This window comes from Colossoma macropomum, unplaced genomic scaffold, assembly GCF_904425465.1.
Source record: "Colossoma macropomum unplaced genomic scaffold, Colossoma_macropomum, whole genome shotgun sequence".
NCBI classification, from domain to species: domain Eukaryota; kingdom Metazoa; phylum Chordata; class Actinopteri; order Characiformes; family Serrasalmidae; genus Colossoma; species Colossoma macropomum.
The window spans coordinates 23,276,341-23,296,105 of NW_023494791.1; the positions used below are offsets into that span (position 1 = coordinate 23,276,341).

The following is a 19,765-nucleotide window of genomic DNA, read 5'->3' on the forward strand; positions in this document are numbered from 1 at the left end:
CCTTCTAATAATAATTATACACTTAAAAAAGAGTACAGGTCAATTATGAACATGAGATTGCTAACTTTTTTTTTTTAAAGAGTTTTCATCAAATTTAGGCCACATTAGCATTTTAAATGAAATAACCCTTAAAGACATGAGTGTACTTAGGAGGGCAAAGTATTTCAGGGACTCTTCAAAGGGTAATTACACTGATTTTTAAAAATGTCTGTGTAATTCAATGACTGAGATGTACACTATGTCATTCAAAGAGTGTGATGTGAAATAGCGTATTATAGAGAAACATACCAACTCAGATTTCCTCTCCACCATGAATCTCTTATAAAAAATATGTTTTAGGACAAAACTCTCTCTCCAAACTGAAAACAAACATCTCAGGCATCACACTGCATATTCAGGGAGTTCTGAGTTGATAAGTTTCCGTAGAACGGAGCATTTCACATCATACCACTCTGAATGACTTTACTTACATCTTAACAATTTAATTATGCAGAAATATTGAATAATCGGTAGAAAATCCCTTTAAGAGCTTAACACCAAGAATGACTGGTCATGATTTCTGCAGTACTTTATCAACTTCATCAAGAGTGCAGAAATAATCCAGAAAATAATCTACTAATAATAAAAATCCAAAGAACAAAACATTTAAAACAGCAGTGGTAGTTTCATTCAAAGCAACAGTAGTACATGTGAAGTAGTATATTGGGAGATCAGAGGGCGTATGATCAGCTCAGATACTCACAGGTCAAAGACGAGGTAATGGAAGCCTTCCTCTGAGATACTGTCATGAAGCCGCACTGAGAGAGAGAGAGAGAGAGAGAGAGAGAGAGAGAGAGAGAGAGAGAGAGAGAGAGATGTCAAAGAAATAGGGGAGGATGACCATAAGGTCTAACAACTTTGTTAGAGTAATGCTTTAGCTCCAGTATTAACTTCCGATAGCTGGTCATGAACTCTTAATAACCAAGAACGTCAGGGAAGTTTTCTTCAAGCAACAGTTTGTCAAAAAATTTAAGGGTCCATATTTTCCCCTCAGCTCTACTTATTACATTTGTGTGAGTACGTACTAAAAACAGAGATAACTCATTTTTATGAGACCATTTCAACATGACTTAAATCATCAGAATGAACAAAGTTGTTTTTGTTGCTGTGTCTTTAAAGCTGATATATGGAAATGACCACTGTTTCAACTGGCTGCCCTGTATTGGACCTTTTTTAAAAATAGTCTGGGCTGGAGCACTCCTAAAACTGGGCTAAAACTGAAATGTAATGTGTGTACATACAATGACATTCGTGACACAGACATTCGTGAATTAAGAACAAGCCATGTTTGCAGCTTAGTTTCCAGTTATAGACCAAATGGACTGAGGAGTGAATGGTCTCTTTTTAAACAATGTTTACATCCTACATTAAACTCTTTTATACTAAAACATCAAGGAACATTGGGGTTTACATGATACAGTCAAAAAGTTACATTTAGCTAATTCTGCATTTTCCCTAGAGCAGTCAGCCATGGCAAGTCTGATGTTAGAAGTTTGCTTCTTTATCCTGGATTTATAAGGCTAATGTAGCTGACAAGAAACAGAAGCTTACACCCCACCAATAACATCATGTAAACTAAATCATGTCCTGAATTCTTAAGTAAGTTGCTTAGGTGGTTTCTGGTTTATTGTTTCTAAATTAAGGTCCAGTCCTGTGCACATATCCTTTCTGGCTTGAGGCTTAAACACTGGGCATAGTATGTCAGAATAACAGTTGGTTGTGGTTGTGCTGTCAGGTACCCTGACATTGGTATTTGGTCATTTCTGATTGGTCAAACTCCTTTACAGGCAGTTCACAACTCTGTGTTATTAGCTTAAAATTTCCCACTTACAACTTGATGGTTACAACATGGTTAACAATGTAGGCTACAATAAAAACTGAAGCTTAAGAAACTGCAATTCCTATATAAACATGATTAATCTTTCAGCTCCATTTCTGACCATGTATGACGTACTGACAAAATTACAAACAACATTCAGGCTTTAAGATGGTTGCTAGTACTGTTTGAGCCATGCAACATACTTCTGTCCTTTTTTTTTTTCCCAGAGAAGAGTGTGTCACAACACAGGGTTAGAAATGTACTTATGACTTGGTATGAAATTGGACTAAACAATCAATCATCACTGTCAGAACAAAACCTCATATCCTTAATACTATATATACTACATATACTACACAACAGCAACTAAATACTCATTGAAATGATAACTGTGTTTTGGGATTGCACAAGTTGATGGCTTTAGTGTTACGAGGTGACAGAGCTCATGTGCACAAATAAAAAATCTCACAGGATTTATCTGCCATTGCTGGCTGTCTGCAGGCTGCTAGTGCCCATGCCTGTCATGCCTGCTGGGCAGCACAGAGCCAGAGCATTACCACCGGCATGAAGAGCATGAGTTCCCCAGCTTTACACACACACGTGCACACTGCAGTAATCAGAATGAGTTCCTATGCTCCTGTTGTTACATGGACCATTCTACGTTCTAGTGAGTTAGTTCAAACTGCAGTCCCACAAAAAAAAAAAAATCTAAAACAATAAAATTTTCAGATCAAATGCTATGATACTAATATAATACATTTAATTCATTAATAAAGACAGTAATAAGCTAACTATATACGAAATCATCACTAACAGGTGACTTCCTGTTCTGTGATGCCCATCCCAAACCATAACCTAGACATTTCAACTTGTGAAAATAATACGTACATATTTTGTGCATTTTTTCTTATCTTATTTTTATTTATTTTGGAGTAAAACCCCTGCATTTTAGAGCAGGAAGTGAGACTGTAGATTTTGGATTTTTAATTCACTTGGAATTCTTTAGCTTTGAATGACCCTGTACCTTAATCATGTTTATTTTATTTAAAAAAGTGAAATAAGTGATAAGTCATCTACAAACTCTGACTGTGAACCAAAGCTGTAGATCAATCCATATATACACATTGTGAAGATGTTACGTGGAAATAATATTGAGTCGATGTCAGCAGGAAATGCTGGATGGGATATCGGAGGGAAGTCATAACAAATCTAAACCAAAACGACACACTCACATTGTGTGATGTGATGTTAACTGTGTATCTCTTACTGTGGGGTAGCAGTGTTTAAGTTCTTTCAGATGCTCATCTTGTGAAGAGCAAGTCAATCAAAAACAGCTCATTTTAAATTTATCAAATATATATCAGCTTCAAAAAATGAGGCCATCTCTAGTGCTAGTGTGCTAGTCATGTGTTAATTTAGCCCACAGACTGTGAGCTGGGGGCTTAATTAATTAAACCAGCCACCCCCCCCCAAAAATACAAAGTAATCATCCATTTTTTCTAATTTCTCTAAAGAAATTAGAATTGGCCATAAAAATTTGTTCCATCATTGCAAGTCGTGCATCCTCAATAAATACTACGTCTACCAGCAACTGCTGTGTATTTTCATTGAGTGTGAGAGAAAACAGAAGGAGGGCTAGTGAAATAGTCACAGAGAAATGAAGACGGCCAAGTACGAAGCATACTGGCATAAGCGCGGGCTGCCAGGGGCAACATTCTCTCTCTCTTTTTCTCTCTCTTTCTCTCGATTGCTCCCTTTGTTAAGAGTTTACTTGCAGTTCAAGCAGAAAACATGACCAGCTGCCCCTTTGAGTCACTGAGAGAGTGCATGAGAGAGAGAGAGAGAGAGAGAGAGAGAGAGAGAGAGAGAGAGAGAGAGAGAGAGAGAAGAAGCAGCCCAGACTACAGAGATTAATGTGGGATTCTAAAAGGTGTGGTGAGAAAAGGAGATTGAGGGAGGAGAGACGGGAGAGAAAAAAGAGAAAGTGAAATAGAGGGGGAGAGGTGAGAGACTAGCTGGGATGGGATTGGGAGGATGTGAGGATAAGGTCAGAGGAGGACAGGCACGCAAAGCAGAAGCAGGAGGAACAGCAGTCTTATCTCGCATGCGTGCTGAAGATTATATGTATTTGGTTTCTAATCATTTAATTACAGGCTTATTTGTATACACATCTGTAGTGACATATACAGGCATCTATAGGCATGTACCTAACCACATCAAACAATGGCACACGTTGTCACAGGCCAGATCACAGTCTGGTTGGCAATTTTTAAGTGTCAGTAAAGCTTATCTGGATAGTAGCCAGGTCAGTTTTTATGTCTACTCAAAACAGACTGATAAAAAGGAAGAACCGAAGATCCCATCACACACGTTTGATCATTACTTCACTGCTTGTTAGTGGGTGTTTGTCCAGCAGAGGGCGATGTGGCTCTGAGCCAATGGGATTTGACCATTTTTCTTTAAAAAGTCCTGTTTCTAGGATAACAAGGCTGGTGTGAATAGCTAATGCTATCAAAAATGCATGACATTTAAATATGTGTATTTTGTGACCTGAATTTAGACGTACAAGCTTGTAGTAAAATGATTTGACTCATAATCTTGAATGAACATTTTAGTTGGATATATTTTATAGACTGTTGGACTAAAATGATTGTTAAATAAAATATGCATTTGGTAGCTAATCAGGATAAACAGCAACTATAACTGTAGTTTCTTATAGTGATAGAGACAGAAACTCGCAGTTCTATGGGTGTAAAAGTTATTTCCACTACATGCCAACTTTCTTTTTATTATACTGGCCATGATGGTACATACCATTTTTCTTGACTGTACCTTATCTCTGCTGATTAATTTTACATGACAGAAGTAGCAGATAGAATTTTATCAAGTTTTTAATACTGGTGAAAAAGATGTCAAACTATTTAATTTTTTATTTATTTATTTTACTTTATTAGCTTTTTAGCCTTTACTGACCGGCAAATATAAAAGAATATCTGTTCAGACATTATTAATCCAACTTATCTTTTAACCAGTTTTTCCATTCACAGCAGAGATGCAGCTAAACTTGGCTACACGAACACACCCAGTGAGTCATGGCCAGCAGAAGCCCAGCAAACACTCGCACAGCTCTCTGTCACTTGGAGGTAAGATGATCCTGCCAACATTTCCATGAGTTTGCATGAGGTGCCACTTGTGATGGTAAGCTTCATGTACATTCTCTTTCACTTAATGCAAATAGGCCTCACCTTACTGCATCAGTTAGCTCACTGCCTGGGGCCCATTTGCCTATACTGTTTCTTTCCCTCATGTGGTGAATGACATGTTCTCTACTGCTCAACTCACTCTTAGCCTTTACTTGCTGTCCTCAGGTCTGTCCATTTTACACCATTCCTTATCGAAACATGCACAAACTTCACATAAAATGATCCAGGACAAACTGCTAACGCAAGGTTTTCTACTAGTTGACCCAAAGGGGTGTGTGTGTGTGGGACGGATCCAGAGGGATCATAGGTGAGGCATCACACTCACCTATGTTGGGGTGTTTGAGCAGACGACAGATCCGTGCTTCTCGCTCCAGTTTCTGATGATCTGTGGAAACACACAGAGGATGTGTAAGAATAAGGGTGAGCACTTAAATGAGGCACAACATTACATCACGTTACCTGAGTTTTCATGATACACACCATGCATCATGATATTTAGTCTTTCTGATGTTTATGAACAAGATAAAGAATGGACTAAATGGACCTGCACAACAGTAATGCCACTAGGGGTGCGGGAAAAAATTGATTCTTAGATGCATCGCGATGCGGACATGAACGATTTGGAATCGATTCACAAATGTCAAAAATCGATTTTATAAATATTTAATTTATAACGTAATGTTGACGGAACGCAAAAGGCGGAACTTGGAAGTGGGTAAGTGCAGCGCCCAGACAGTCTGTGGCGGCCAGGTTAGATCAGGAGTCACAACCCAAATGTTAAGAAGATCCATTTTGTCCTTTAAACAAAAATCAAACCACCCTGGGAGCCACAACATTTATGTCCAGTATGTGTCAGTATGTGATAATGTCCTAGTATAGACTAAACAATATAAACAAAAACGCAATTTACTTCGCTCTGCTTTAAGCTTCGTCTACAGCCGCTTTCCTCAGAGGTTGATCAGTTAAATGTCTCTCAACGTTCGACTGTTTTACGAGGCTGAAGTCGCTTCTTATTCTCCAGCTTCTTGTTTGGATTTACCTGTTCCACCTTAAATTCTAACTGAGGTGCCGAATGTAAATGCGGAACCATTTAAGGTGGAATGGGAGAATTCGAAAGAGAAGCGACTTCAGCTTCACCACTTTTTAGTGTGTGACAGTCTCTCGTTGCAGATTTAATGTACCAGGAAACCAACTGCGCTGCTTATAAATGCGAATAACGCATCGCTGCTATGTGACCTGCAGTCTGCACGCCAGTTCTCAGTCGTTGCAAAACAGAGCTTTCGCGCTATGTTTCACACGTCCCGTCTCAAAGATACTTTACTGACACAGCGATCCACCCCACCCCCGTCTCTACAACGAGACCAAAACTGAAGTTATAAAATCACTAAAGAAAACGAGTAGAATAGCTGCAACATGTGCTGCGTGGACATCCATTACCACAGGATCTTATTTCACCGTAACAGCGCATTTAATCGCAGATGAGTGGCAGCAGCGTCTCGTGCTCCAAACAAGAGCAGTGAATGAGAGCCTTCTAGTTCACTTGCCACATCACTTCCATTTGTTTTATTAAAAAAGATATTGGAAGTAAATTCATTATGGATCATTACAAATACTTTGCTTTAAAACTACCACGTCACTTTAAATAACAACACAGAGTCACTTTAAAATATATATTGTCTCTATATTCTGTGTATATTTTGTGTATATTTAATATATTTCAGTTGCTTTTTCTTGTATTTTTATTTTATACTTATTAACTTTCTGTAGTGATTAGCTGAGCCTCACCACAAGCATTTCAATGCATAAATGTCCTGACATGTTGTGCAGATGACAAATAAACTTGAAACTTGAACTCGAAACTTGAGCTCACACAGTGAGAAAATATAAATGCTATGTAGAAAAAAAAAGATGCATCGAGATGCATCGATAATCGTTTTAAACGCATCGCAACCCCGAGGTGCCTAGAGATTCCCACCCCTAAATGCCACATTTAAAAAGGCTACGCAAAGTGGCAGAATGTGCAGACATTCACTCAGCCCCTTGTTACTATGCAGTTACTGCAGTTACTATAGACTGGTTGTTGTTGTTCACAGGCTGTCTATAAATAGTCTCAATTGGTCTTTTGTAATGACACATGCAGTTGTTCAGTGTTGTAGAAGTAATGCTGATATCAGTGATACTTTCTGATACTCACACAACTATAGCAATATATCACTATATTGCCCACCCTACACAAGACCACCAGATATTTTTTTGTATTGTGTAAGTAGCTTTTCTGCAGTGCTAGTCTAGACTCCTTGCAGGCAAGTCAGGGGTGTCAGAGCTACAGTTCTGTTCAAAAGTTTGGAATCACATATCTTACAACAATGAAAGGAGCTGTTAGATTAAAAAATGATTGAGAAAACTATAAAACAGTGAGAAAGAAGCAAATTCATACTAAGACTTCATCCATTCATCTAAAAATACAAAAAAGTAAATACATGATTATATTACTGAACATTTAATAATATCTTGTTGACAGAATTCTTGAAATACTGAAGGCAACATTTAAAAATGTCTTCAGTATTATTTAAATTCTACAGAAGTCTGGAGAGGCCATGAGCTGTTGCTATAATTTTCTGGATTGTTATCTTAAGATGACGAGTCAATTATCTTGTGATTTCAAGATAACCACTTTGTTTGGGATCACAAAATATTTAACTCATTATCTCAAAATAACAACTTTGTTATCTTGAGATCACAAGATAATTGACTCGTTATCTCAAGATACCAATCCAGAAAATTATAGCAACAGCTCATGGCCTCTCCGGGCTTCAAACTTTGTTATTTTAAGATCACAAGATAATTAACTTGTTATCTTAAGACAACAACTTTGTCATCTGGAGATCACAAGATAATTAATTTGTCATCTCAAGATAATTTTTTATTTTGAGACCACAAGATAATTAACTTGTTATCTCAAGATAACACCTTCTGTTATCTCAAAATAACAAGATAACTAACTTGTTATTTCAAGAAAACAACTTTGTTATCTTAAGATAACAAAATAAGTAACTCATTATCTCAAAATAACAATACAGAAAATTCTCATGGCCTCTCTGGACCTCCGTACACTTCACACTATTTCACCAACACATTAAAAAAATAACAAAAATTGTTAACATGGCGAGTGATTCCAAAGTTTGGAATGCTAACATACGGTAAAACAGTCCGTGTCTGGACCACACCGGACAGTGGAGTTATGTTACAAGTAGAATAAATTTCCAACCAGTATTAAAGAGAACGCTCAGATCAATCAGAGTGTTGAAGGTCTGTAAGAAAACGGTCAGAAAAAGATCTGATGAAATAATGATCATGTTAGACATATACAAGATGTTTGATATGAAGTAGCGAAATATAAGACGTTCAATATGAGTGTAAGACAAGAGCACAACTTCAAGAAACAGGTTAGGAGCCTGTGAAGATACTGGCTGTCAATCATCAAGTACATCAATCATTCGGCATCTTTACATTAACAAGAATTTCTATTAAAGAAGATATGCCAAACCCACAGCACAACACAGTGGACAACAGGACTGTTATTTCTGTGCTTCAGCTATTCAGGAACAGCTGGAGAGTCAATGTCTGGCATGCCCGTAAGGCCATCTTTAGAAACCATCTATGGTGAGGTCTATATGTGGATAGACAATGAATTGCGGTCTGTAGCTGGACAGACAGAGCAGAGCTCCCAACTCTGTAGAGTAAATGGAACAGGGGCCTGATGATCTCTTAATGAAAATACTGAAGCCTTCAGGTGAGGTGGGGAACCCAACAGGAACTAGACAACACCTTTAAACACTCAAACACGCATACATTCACACACAGGGAGCAAATACCTCAGTTTATTCCAACTTTCCCAAATAAACCCAGAGGCTTAAAGACGCACCCACACATAACCTGCTGCTGCAGCACAACTGACTCAAAGCAATAAATCAGTCTCTCAGTCACCCAGTAGAGCCATGCAGAGCAGCACTATGTTAACATTACCAGGCTGAAGGGGCACATCAGATTTTTTCAGAGCTGTAGACACGCAAAACTTATCTTTACTAATCAGATCTGAGCCACTTCCATACGTGGTCTTAGACTGAATACATTTCCCCCCAACTCTGCATGCACCATCATTCTGCATGCAGACGTCAGCAAACGTGCAAATGCAACACATCTGACATTTTTTGGTTTTCCTTTTGCTCTAATAATGAACAGCTGAAAACTGTTCAGAGCAAATTATCTTGTTTGTCTGTTGTTCATGGCCCACGTGGTTCATTCACATTACTGATTAAGAATTGTGTAGGTAAGCGACTCAGATGTGCCACCTGTTAATCTCAAACCTGCGTCCTGAAACAACCTGATCAATAACATCGTGTGATTGAGCCATGTGTGTCATGAACTACTCAGCAGAACAAGCATTTGTCACGAAGATAACTTACTCTGAGCAGCTCTCCACAGTTCATTATTAGGATACAGGCCAGATGCTTTTTGCACTGTTTACTAGCGTTAATTTCAGGTTGACGCTGAAAGATGGCGCATGTGCAGTGAAAAAACAACACAAATTCTTATCTGCCCATCATATGAATACAAATCTGATATGTATTCAATCTAGGACCACAGATGAAATTGTCTCAGTACTCATTTAAACAGATCAGATTTGTGTGTTCACACAGCTCTAAAGAAAATTCAGATTTAGGTCACATTTACACAAAAAAATCAGATTTGTGCCACTTCAGCCTAGTAATGTGAACACTGAACTTTGATATCTGGTCCTAGATCACATACGTCTAACGTTATTGATTAGAATGTGCGTGATTTTGGAATGTTAGAATAAATTATTTTCAATAACAGATGCTCTCCTGTTCTAACCAAAACTGTGTAAACAGTTTTTTCAGACAGAGCTCTGTACAGCACATTTTAAAAAGTCTTTCAAAAATGAAGTTAAAATTTGATGATGTTAATTAACACGCATCAGGGCAGATCCAGGCATATTTGAATTGATTGGATTAGACTAAATTTAGCCGATACCCAGTTACCATCGTTTGTTTCTTTGCGTTTGATGTGTTCCAACAGACATTTTCCATAACTACTGCGTAAACATTCTGCTTAACCACAGCGTTTCTGATTTAAACTGGTGTTAACAAAAACAGCTGAATCAAAGAAAAAAAAAAGAAGCAGTTACCGAATGCACGCTACATCAAGACGAAATCAAAGTGTATTCACAACACTATAAAATGAGTATTAAAACAAATGTGTTAGAAGTAACACAAAGTGTTAACACATTACTTTTTAAGAGTGTATTTCACCTGAGTAGTTCACAAAAAACATTAATTCAGAGTGTACACTATCACGTACATATCAAAAGTGACTTTACCACAGAATAGTACAGTAACTAGTGGCCAAATGGCTGAGAATACTCAGCACTCTCTAAATTGGCCACAGAAAAAGACTAAAAAACAAATCAGTCTAAAATATCACTTTAAGCTCATACTAAACAAATAATTTTGCTGTATCATTAATTAGCAGTCTAGCATATGAGAGTAACAATGCATTTTGACAGTGTAATATCACAATGTAAAACTGTGACCGTGTGCATTGTGGAGATGGGACAAAGTGCATGCTGTAGAATGGACAGTCCACTGATTATCCCATCTGATGCAACTGCACTGTTTGAACACTAAGGTTTGCAAACAGCACTGATGAACAACTCACTCCAGCACTCCTCCTGCCTCGCAGCTCTAGTGTTGAAGTGTGTGTAACAACATGATTATAGTCATCATTTTCTTTCATTCAAAATTTTAAATTATCAAAATATCATGAGAATACCAAATTGTGAACCCAGTATTGGGATAAGTGTTACACCCCTCTTAGCATATCTTACCTAAATTGTGTCACTGTACACAAAGACTGGATCAGACCGGTGTCTGCTGATACTATGCCTGGGTAATGTAATCTAATATTGTCAATGACTGACAAGTGACCCATTGAGAATGTGTACAAGGTGATAATCACCGTGTTGGGAAATTGAGAAGAACTAGAGAGGACTAAGAAGTCTGCAGGCACATGCACCAGTTGTTTTGTCTGTTTGAGCGAGCGAGCGAGCGAGCGAGAGAGAGCGAGAGAGAGCGAGAGAGAGAGAAAAAATTGTTCAGGGGTCAGCAATCCAAATGTTAACAAGAATCATTTTGTCCCGTTTCAACAAACCACGTTAGGAGCCACATTTTATGTCCATTTTAACATTTTAACATCCTGGCTGTAAATATGTCTCAGAATAATATAAACAAAAATGTCAACTTACTTTGCCATAGCTGCTTTTCTCACATCTCAAACTGGATACTTTTCGTCAACTAGTACTGCGTTTTCTTGTACACCGTCTCTCACCGTTTGACTTTTTGGTGGTTGACGGTTTCTCATTGCAGATTAAACATATCGTAAAAGCAGCCATATCAGAAAAGCTATCCATTCGTCTCTAATTCTCGATGTTCGTCTTAAATCTTTCTCTTCTTTGAGATTTCATTAGCTACTAACTAGGCAAGACTGTTGTCTGCGTTGCTATGTGATCAGTTATTCATTACTATTATTAACATCACGCTTAAGTTTATTTTTAAATGTACTCGTATACATTTAATAGAATAAAACTTTCAACATCATTAAGTGAATTTATCACATTTGGCGTCATTTAATTAACTCTTCAAACACTTGCTTTTTTCAAGCAGAAAGATACCAGCTAAAACAAAACAACTAGGTTAGTAACGTTATTGAGGTGAAAACAGTGATGTAGCATTTGTCTGTTTACCTTAAAGACTTCAGACTGACTGCCATTTCTCGGTGTAAACTTTAAGGCAGCAGTAAGAAAATGTTGCACGCTGTGGCGCTTAGACAAATTGAACAGCACTGGAAGTTGATGCACTTCAACCTGTGGGCACTTTCATTTAAAACAATGGTTTTGTATTTTTGGACATGTGTGCGAGTGATTGAGTCTGTAAGAGTGTTTATATACATGAGTATGTGTGTGTATCTACAGGTCAGTAAGAGGGCACCAGTGGAAGCAGCGGCTGATGGTAGCTGGCAGTCTACTGGAGGACAGATGTGCATGTCCTGAGAGGAACACAGCTGGACCAGAAGGAGAAAAAGTGCGTGCGGTGTGCGCATGTCTCTTTAATCCTCATCACACTGCCACCCTGCTGTTCCCTTTCCAGGATGGTGGATTTAGAAGACAGGAATCTCTACCGCTCTGTGAAACGTCCAGCTGTATATGCATGCGTGCAGTGGCATGTGTGTTTACCTCAGACCTGATTAGTATAAAATATGTCAGTTCGACTGTAAAAGTACCAACATCCAAATAACAGTAACATACTGGCATTGAACATTGAACACCCACACAAATATACACATACAAATTCACATACACCCACTTTCTAGTGAAGAGGCAGAGTGCTAGTTAGGCTGTCATTTCCAGCGGCAGGACCGTGCTGGTTGGAATTCTAATCATGCACTCAATGCAGTGACTCCTGCTGGGCCTGCTCTGGCTCTCACAGTCTCTGAAATATCGCAGCACTGTTCACCAGCTAACACACTGCCCACAAACACACACAGCACCACAGAATACAACTCTAGCTTAGACAGAGAGAGTGAAAACAAACACGCATGGCCAAAATAGTCTAATTTAACAGTAAAATTACACAGTGATAGCCATTCCAGCAGCAGTCAGCAGGTTATGTATCACAGTTTCTACTCTAATACAGTGGAAGCTTGGTTTGCTGGCAGAGCTGAAGATGAAACAAAACAGATAATCTGAGAGCAACAGGTGACAAACTGCTGCATCCCAAATACTCCAAAAACACATACAGAAAGCTTCAGCAATGGAGAAACACAGCACTGCAGAGCTTCAGGTTTCTCTGCTCTTAAATATAATTCAGCTCACAAATGGTTCGACAACAGATGAGATCAATTGTGTTAAAACTCGGGAACGGTTGACCGTCGAGGAGCCATTGCTTGAATACTGAACTCACTATTCGGTAACTCATCTTCACAGAAAGGCAGAGGAAAATACTGCTTCTGTGTTTTAACAGTACGGAGCCCTGCTGGTGACATCCCATATTAATAAAAATAATGTGTGGCCACGCCTTATTAACGCATGGAAACGAGATCTTAATGTGTGGCAACGACTTAGTAAGGCATGGGAATGAAATAAGTTGTGGCCATGATGTAAGGCGTAGGAAAGTGTTCATGCCTTAGTAAGTTGTAGCCATGCATTAGGATCTTGTTCCCATGCCTTACAAAGTTGTGGCCACACATAATTTTTATTTATACAGGCTGTCACCAATGGGGCTCTGTATAACAGAACACTTTTGCTTGTATTTGTGAGCAAGTGTGTATCAGAGGTGGAAAGTAACATTACATTTCCTCTGATTACTACACTTGTGTACATTTTGAGTACTTCTACTTTGCTAACTTTTCAACGTTACACAGTAAAAATAAATTATGAACACATCAGCTCATAATCCACTTAGAAAAAAACCCTATGAAATTAAAGAGATTTACTTCTGAAAGCCAATCAGAACGCAGCAAAACAGAGCAGCTCCCAGATGCAAAAACACTTCAGCACTGATGTGTTCACGTTGAATTCAGAGGTAAAAGAAAAAACTTTACCAGTACATGAGGAACATACTTTATCCAAACGGTCATCTTCATTTGACTTCATTTGACTTCAAACATGTCAGTTCAACGGTAAAAGTACCAACACCCAAATAACAATAACGTACAGGCATTCATCAGTTTGAACACCCACACAAATATGCCCATACAAATACATATACAAATAAACGAAAGAAACAGCATTATTATCAGCTACCTAACACGCTGCCCGAAACCTGCCAATCTCTGCTTTTCATGACTCCAGCGTGAAGGAGCAGCTGTGAGTTGACTAGTTAATCTTTTCTTTTCTTATTACTTTGGAGGTTATTAATTAAATTTAACATCTGCTGCATATACTTTATCTCAAGCATCTTAGCTAGCTACTGTAGTTAACATAGGGGTCACTCATATGGTCTACCTGTATAAAATACAGTTTTGTCACAGTTTTGGAGGTATACAGCCGTATAAGTCTGTGATATGGGAAATCTAGTCTAATACAGACACACCACAAACTCTAGATAATAATTCAATTGTGCTCAGTTTTGTTTTTCATTTTCTCTTTTTGTTTTTCTTTTTAGACTTACTGGTCTAATGTCTAAACAAACGTAATCTGATTCTTCTCTGTGGTTCTGTATGGATGTGAAAGGTAAACATTAATATTAATATATATATATATATATATATATATATATATATATATATATATATATATATGCTTTTGAGAAAGAAGACTTTCTCAGATGGCAAAGAAAACAAATGGATTCTCAAACAAAGATCATTATGGCTGGAAGAGTTGAAGGTAAAAGAGGAAGAGGATGACCAGCAACAAGATGGATGGAAACAACCAGAGGAATCATGAATGAGCCAATCAGAAGCCTGAAGACAGGATATTCTGGAGGAACACTATCCATATGGTCAACAGCATTTGGAAACGACATGACAACACTTAACAACAACAACAACAACAACAATGAAACAGATAAAACTGGAAGCTTTTTACAATCATCTAATCATGAAATCCATGTAGTTTATTGTAAACCTTGTTCAGAGCATACTGTGATCAGTCCCAAAGCTAAAGCTAAAAGCTAATGGTACATTCACTTTCCCATACTAATTTAATATTCCTTATGACAGTCAGTCATAGTTTAATCACTGACATCTGAAACTTGTAAGAAACGCATGTGCCATTTTATTTTGTATGTTGCATTTTTAGTACATTCTTCAACGTAAAGCCAGTTATTATTATTGGAGGAGTCTGTCAGCTTGTCAGCTACCTACTTTGTGACTGCAAACACACACAGGCTAGAGCTGCTTACTGCTACAAAATGTTTATTAATAGTTAATTTATACTTCTGTAAATATTAGATTGATTTCAAGTTTCAAGTTCAAGTTTCAAGTTTGTCATCTGCACAACATGTCAGAACATTCATGCATTGAATTGCTTGTGGTGAGGCTCAGCTAATCACTCTACAGAAAGTAAACAAGTAAAAATAAAAATACAAAGAAAATACTGAAACTGAAATATATGATATATAGACAAAATATATAGACAGGATGGACCTATGTAAAAAAAAAAACCCTATCTGCTATGTACAAATATATTTATATTAAACAAGAGATAATCTGTGAAGAACATATACTTACTGTGACTTAGTGTTATTGTTATTTAAAGTGACAGTGTTGTTGTCCACAGCAGTAATATGATACATAATGTTATATATATATATATATATATATATATATATATATATATATATATATACACACACACACACACACATATATATATATATATATATATTTATACACACTAATCTACACCTTCCAACTTAATTCAAATACTATAAGGTCATAAATAAAAGCTATTAACTAAAAATAAACTACAGAAAATATTGAATTTATTATGAAAAGGTGAATTTACATTATTCCAAGCACTGATTCCAAACGTCTCAAATGTAATTTCAAACTTTTGAATAGTTTGAATACTGCTAGTCCTTATATTTCTCTGCTAACCTCTTTCTTTCAATCCATTTGACAGTCATGGAGCCTAACTTCCCGGAAATGATAATCCTGAACCTCAGCGCATCAAATATTAATCTAAAATGCTGCTCTCTTTAGTATCAACCAAAAAAACCTGCGTCACAACCTCACACCCACACACCTAACTATTATTTCCACTCCAAAATGTAAAGAAATTAATCACCTATGACCTTTCAAAAATCACTCTGGAACAGCAAATCAGGTCTCAATTAAATGGATATAAAAAGTGAAGTCAGCAGGGAGAACATTCAGCACATAATTCTTTAATAAAGTGGCAGAGTGTGTGTGTGTGGGAGAGAGAGAGAGAGAGAGAGAGAGAGAGAGAGAGAGAGAGAGAGAGAGAGAGAGAGAGAGAGAGAGACACCCAGCATCCTGCACAGTCATGATATTTCAGATCTCATCTGCTCAGTTAGAGACGAATGTGTGCTCCAGTGAGACGGACCAAAGTGTGCTTTAAGTAAGTGCCCCATTGATGCCAAGAAGCTTTGATTATGTTTGCACAATGACATCACAATTTCTGCACTGAAGCATTGCTTTGCTGAAGTTTTAAAGAAATGTGCTCTGTGTGTGTGTGTGTGTGAGTGTGTGTGTGTGTGTGTGTGTGTGTGTTTGCTTGCAGCAAGAACAGATGTCTTTATTACCTAACCGCATTAACACTGGACAGTCAATATCCAACACTGCTGAAGCTCCCCACAGAACAGTTAATCTGGCTCCTAGCTGTTCCCCTGGATGAGTGCTCTACAGGAGCGTGAGCATTCAACACACTCAGAGCCCAAACACACAAAGGCCTGTCACGATCACGAACATTTAGGTGACAACTACACAATTGTGCAAACAACTGCCGTTAACAATTTGTGGCCAAATCAGCCGATTAGCTACTTTGCCTTCAAGCAGTTCACACTTAGTAGCTCCCAAATGATGACAGAAACAGCCTGAGTTCAAATAAACAAACATTACTCACTGCTGTCCTCTAAAGGTGACAGAAGCATCAGCCGGAAGTTAGGCTTAAGGTAACAGTATCGCCAGTCACTGATGTCAATCAAGTAGGACAGTATAAATGCCCAAGAACATGCCGTCCACGACTTTAGGATTTACAGAAGTCTTTATATTTGTCTGCTTTTGTAATGTGTAACATTAGCCAAAATCACCCCTGATATGTTGTCTGGCTTTAGAACATACTGGAGCAGCATAAGGAGGATCTTTTTTTTTCCTTACCTCTTGTCATGCTTGTTAAACTTATAAAGCTGTGCTGCAGCCCTCAGCACACAGAATGGCTTCCTTCACCAAACATGAACGGGGCTTAAAGATATTTGTTGGAGTTACATTAGTTTTTAAAAACTAAAAAGATAATGCTACAGTAACATCACCACTTAGGTTAGTTCACATGGTTAAGCTGTAGTAGTTTTATTATTTTAATTATATATAGAAATAAATATTTAATGCTGTTTTAATCATGTGCAGGCTTTAAAATGACATTTAAAAACACTACAGCTAAAACTACCAAACCACAGCAAAAACTACCAAACTATACACAAAAACCCCCAAAAAAACATAGCAAGAACCAACTTAGCTTAGAAGTTTTTGACCAGTAAGCATGTTTATTTTCTCCGGTCTAAGAAGCTACTGCAGATAAAACCCCCATGATGTGTCTCTGCAAATGTGTTTTCTTGGTTTATCTGCATACATTGGCCTCAACCCAACTGATGAAAACAACCAATTCAACCGAAGTGATGAAAACACACCTAATTCAAGGGTTCAGTTCATGTTCTGCTTATTGCAAGACAAACATGATTGTGAAAGACAGCAAATCTGCAAAATAATTACGATTTAAATATTAGATCGTTGATAGCTGATAAAAACGTATGTGTGTTACATTAAGCCTGCACCGATATTACTTTTGTCTACCATTCCACTGTTGGGGGGTGTTGGGGTTGGGGGTTTCCAATGCTCTCCTCAGTTTAGTCATATCCAACTCCACCCACTAGTTAGGACTCCCCCGATAACACGATACCAGGCGAAGACAAACACAAGCTTCCTCCGAGTCATGTGAAGCCAGCCACCGCAGCTTGAACGCGCTTGGAGGAGAACACTAATCACCAGTTCTGTTACATCAGATAGCAGATGTAACACGCTGCCTAGCATCGTGCCTGAGTGATGGGGAGAGAAGAAAAGTTATCCTGGCCATCCTATGAGAGCGAGGACAACTGTGCTCTCTTGGACTCTTGGACTGTTGACAGGGCCATCCACTTAACCTTTTACATATTTTATTTTGATAAAAACTGTCTTATGCTTCACAAATAGAACATACTAAGCTTAAATGAATGGCATTTGCTTTTTGGCTAACTTCGCATTTAAATGGTTTCAGATCTACAAAAAGCTCTGTGCTTAACTAATCTGACGTATTGAAATCCATGCTGGTTGTGCCTCCACTCAAAATCCTGGCATTACAGATTTTGTAATGAGCATTTTTGCTACCATTTATTGGAGGAAAAAAAAATCTGATTCAATCCTGTAACAAAGCTATCCTGAAATAACATAGAATAGCATGTAGCACAACAAAAAACCATTAAGCAAAGCGCGTCACGTAGCCATGTGGCAACGACAAGAAGCTAGTAGGGCTGGGCATTTAAACATTTTAAATTTTATACTATACTATACAAATTTTATGCTATACTAACACTGACTGTATGAGTCTGGCTTTTGCTGCAATTAGACATATATTCAAGCATTTATGTCATGAAAAATGCAACAAAACATAGTGCTAGCTGTCTCCTTCCTGGTCTTCCTCTCATAGATAAATAAAAGATAGGGTGGCGAGCATCTCTAAAGGGAGGGAGAGGGAGAGGGAGGGAGTGGGAGAGGGAGGGAGGGAGGGATGGAGAGGGAGGGAGTGACGGGGAGGGAGGGAGGGAGGGGGGTATTGGTGTCTGTTTCATTCCCTCCTGCAAACTATGCGATAACAGTCAGTTAAAAGTAACACTGAGTTGAAGTTTATTGAATGTCACACTGATGAGATGAACCCAATAAAATTCTGTTTAAATTCTGTGGCTGACTGTGATCTTATTCATCTCCAGATTTGCTGCATGCCAGACTACACAATAAAGAATCTCTGATATCAGAGAAATGGCTACATTCTGTCTGGGTCATCCATCTGCAACTCCATCAAGCTGTGTCAGCATCCTGATGAGATGACTTTACATTCTCTCTGCCGCTCCATACACCTTACGGCCCAAAGGATATGAACATTTCTGGTGCTATTCTAAAAATTCCAGCTAACATTGGTAAAACGTGCAAGTTCTGACTGAGATTTTCTGGTTTAAAGACTACGAAAAGCCCCTTCTGATGATTTTTCTTCAAGTTATGAGAAACTTTTGAAAAACTACAACTGCTTTGGAGTGACTTTTCGTTTCTTCGTGGCTACCAATGTTTCGCATAGAAACGAGCAAGAATGTGAAGTGGTTTGAGTTTGAGGTCAGTAAGGACATGTTACAACCTATGAGTTAAAGCTCTGGCCTTTCCCACCTAGAGCTAAACACAAACTCATCCCTCTCACACAGTCCTGTTACAGCAGACTCTCCTGAAAATCTCCTGGTTTATAGGCCTAATTTGTGCAAAGTTTAGCAGTTTGCATGTTTACATGTACGACAAATCGTTATAATTTTGAACTTGACGGGCTTTCAGGACTGATTTTCCAAAACCAAAGTAGCACGATAAAAGTGAAAAACAGGCCTTCATACTGCCCCCTACTGGGCAGAATGTTAGCACAGTTTTACAGAGTTCTACCCTTTCAGACACCATTTCCCTTGGGGGGAAAAAAGAAACTGAAAACTACAGATACTGAACTGACTGTGTGACAGAGTAACCTCCAAACCTTTAAATATGAACTAATCCCAAATTCTACGGGATGCACAATTATCTCCATCATGTCAGTATCGGCAGATATTTGGGAAAAAAAAAATTGACATCTGACCGATGTGTAGGTTTGACAGATATTTCTAAC

At 38.1% G+C, this 19,765-nt stretch overlaps 1 protein-coding gene across 20 annotated transcripts in view; it reads right to left on the reverse strand.

Moving 5' to 3' along the window:
• The window catches only part of camk2g2 (calcium/calmodulin-dependent protein kinase (CaM kinase) II gamma 2), a 99,398-nt gene that overhangs the window by 47,534 nt on the left and 32,099 nt on the right, over positions 1 to 19,765 (reverse strand). For all 20 annotated transcript variants that reach the window (XM_036574500.1, XM_036574480.1, XM_036574483.1 and 17 more), the window contains exons 3-4: positions 5,387 to 5,446; positions 743 to 797 (exon numbers count right to left, since the gene is read on the reverse strand). In XM_036574500.1, coding sequence (XP_036430393.1) covers positions 743 to 797; positions 5,387 to 5,446 — 115 coding nt within the window. The remainder of the gene's footprint in view (positions 1 to 742; positions 798 to 5,386; positions 5,447 to 19,765) is intronic.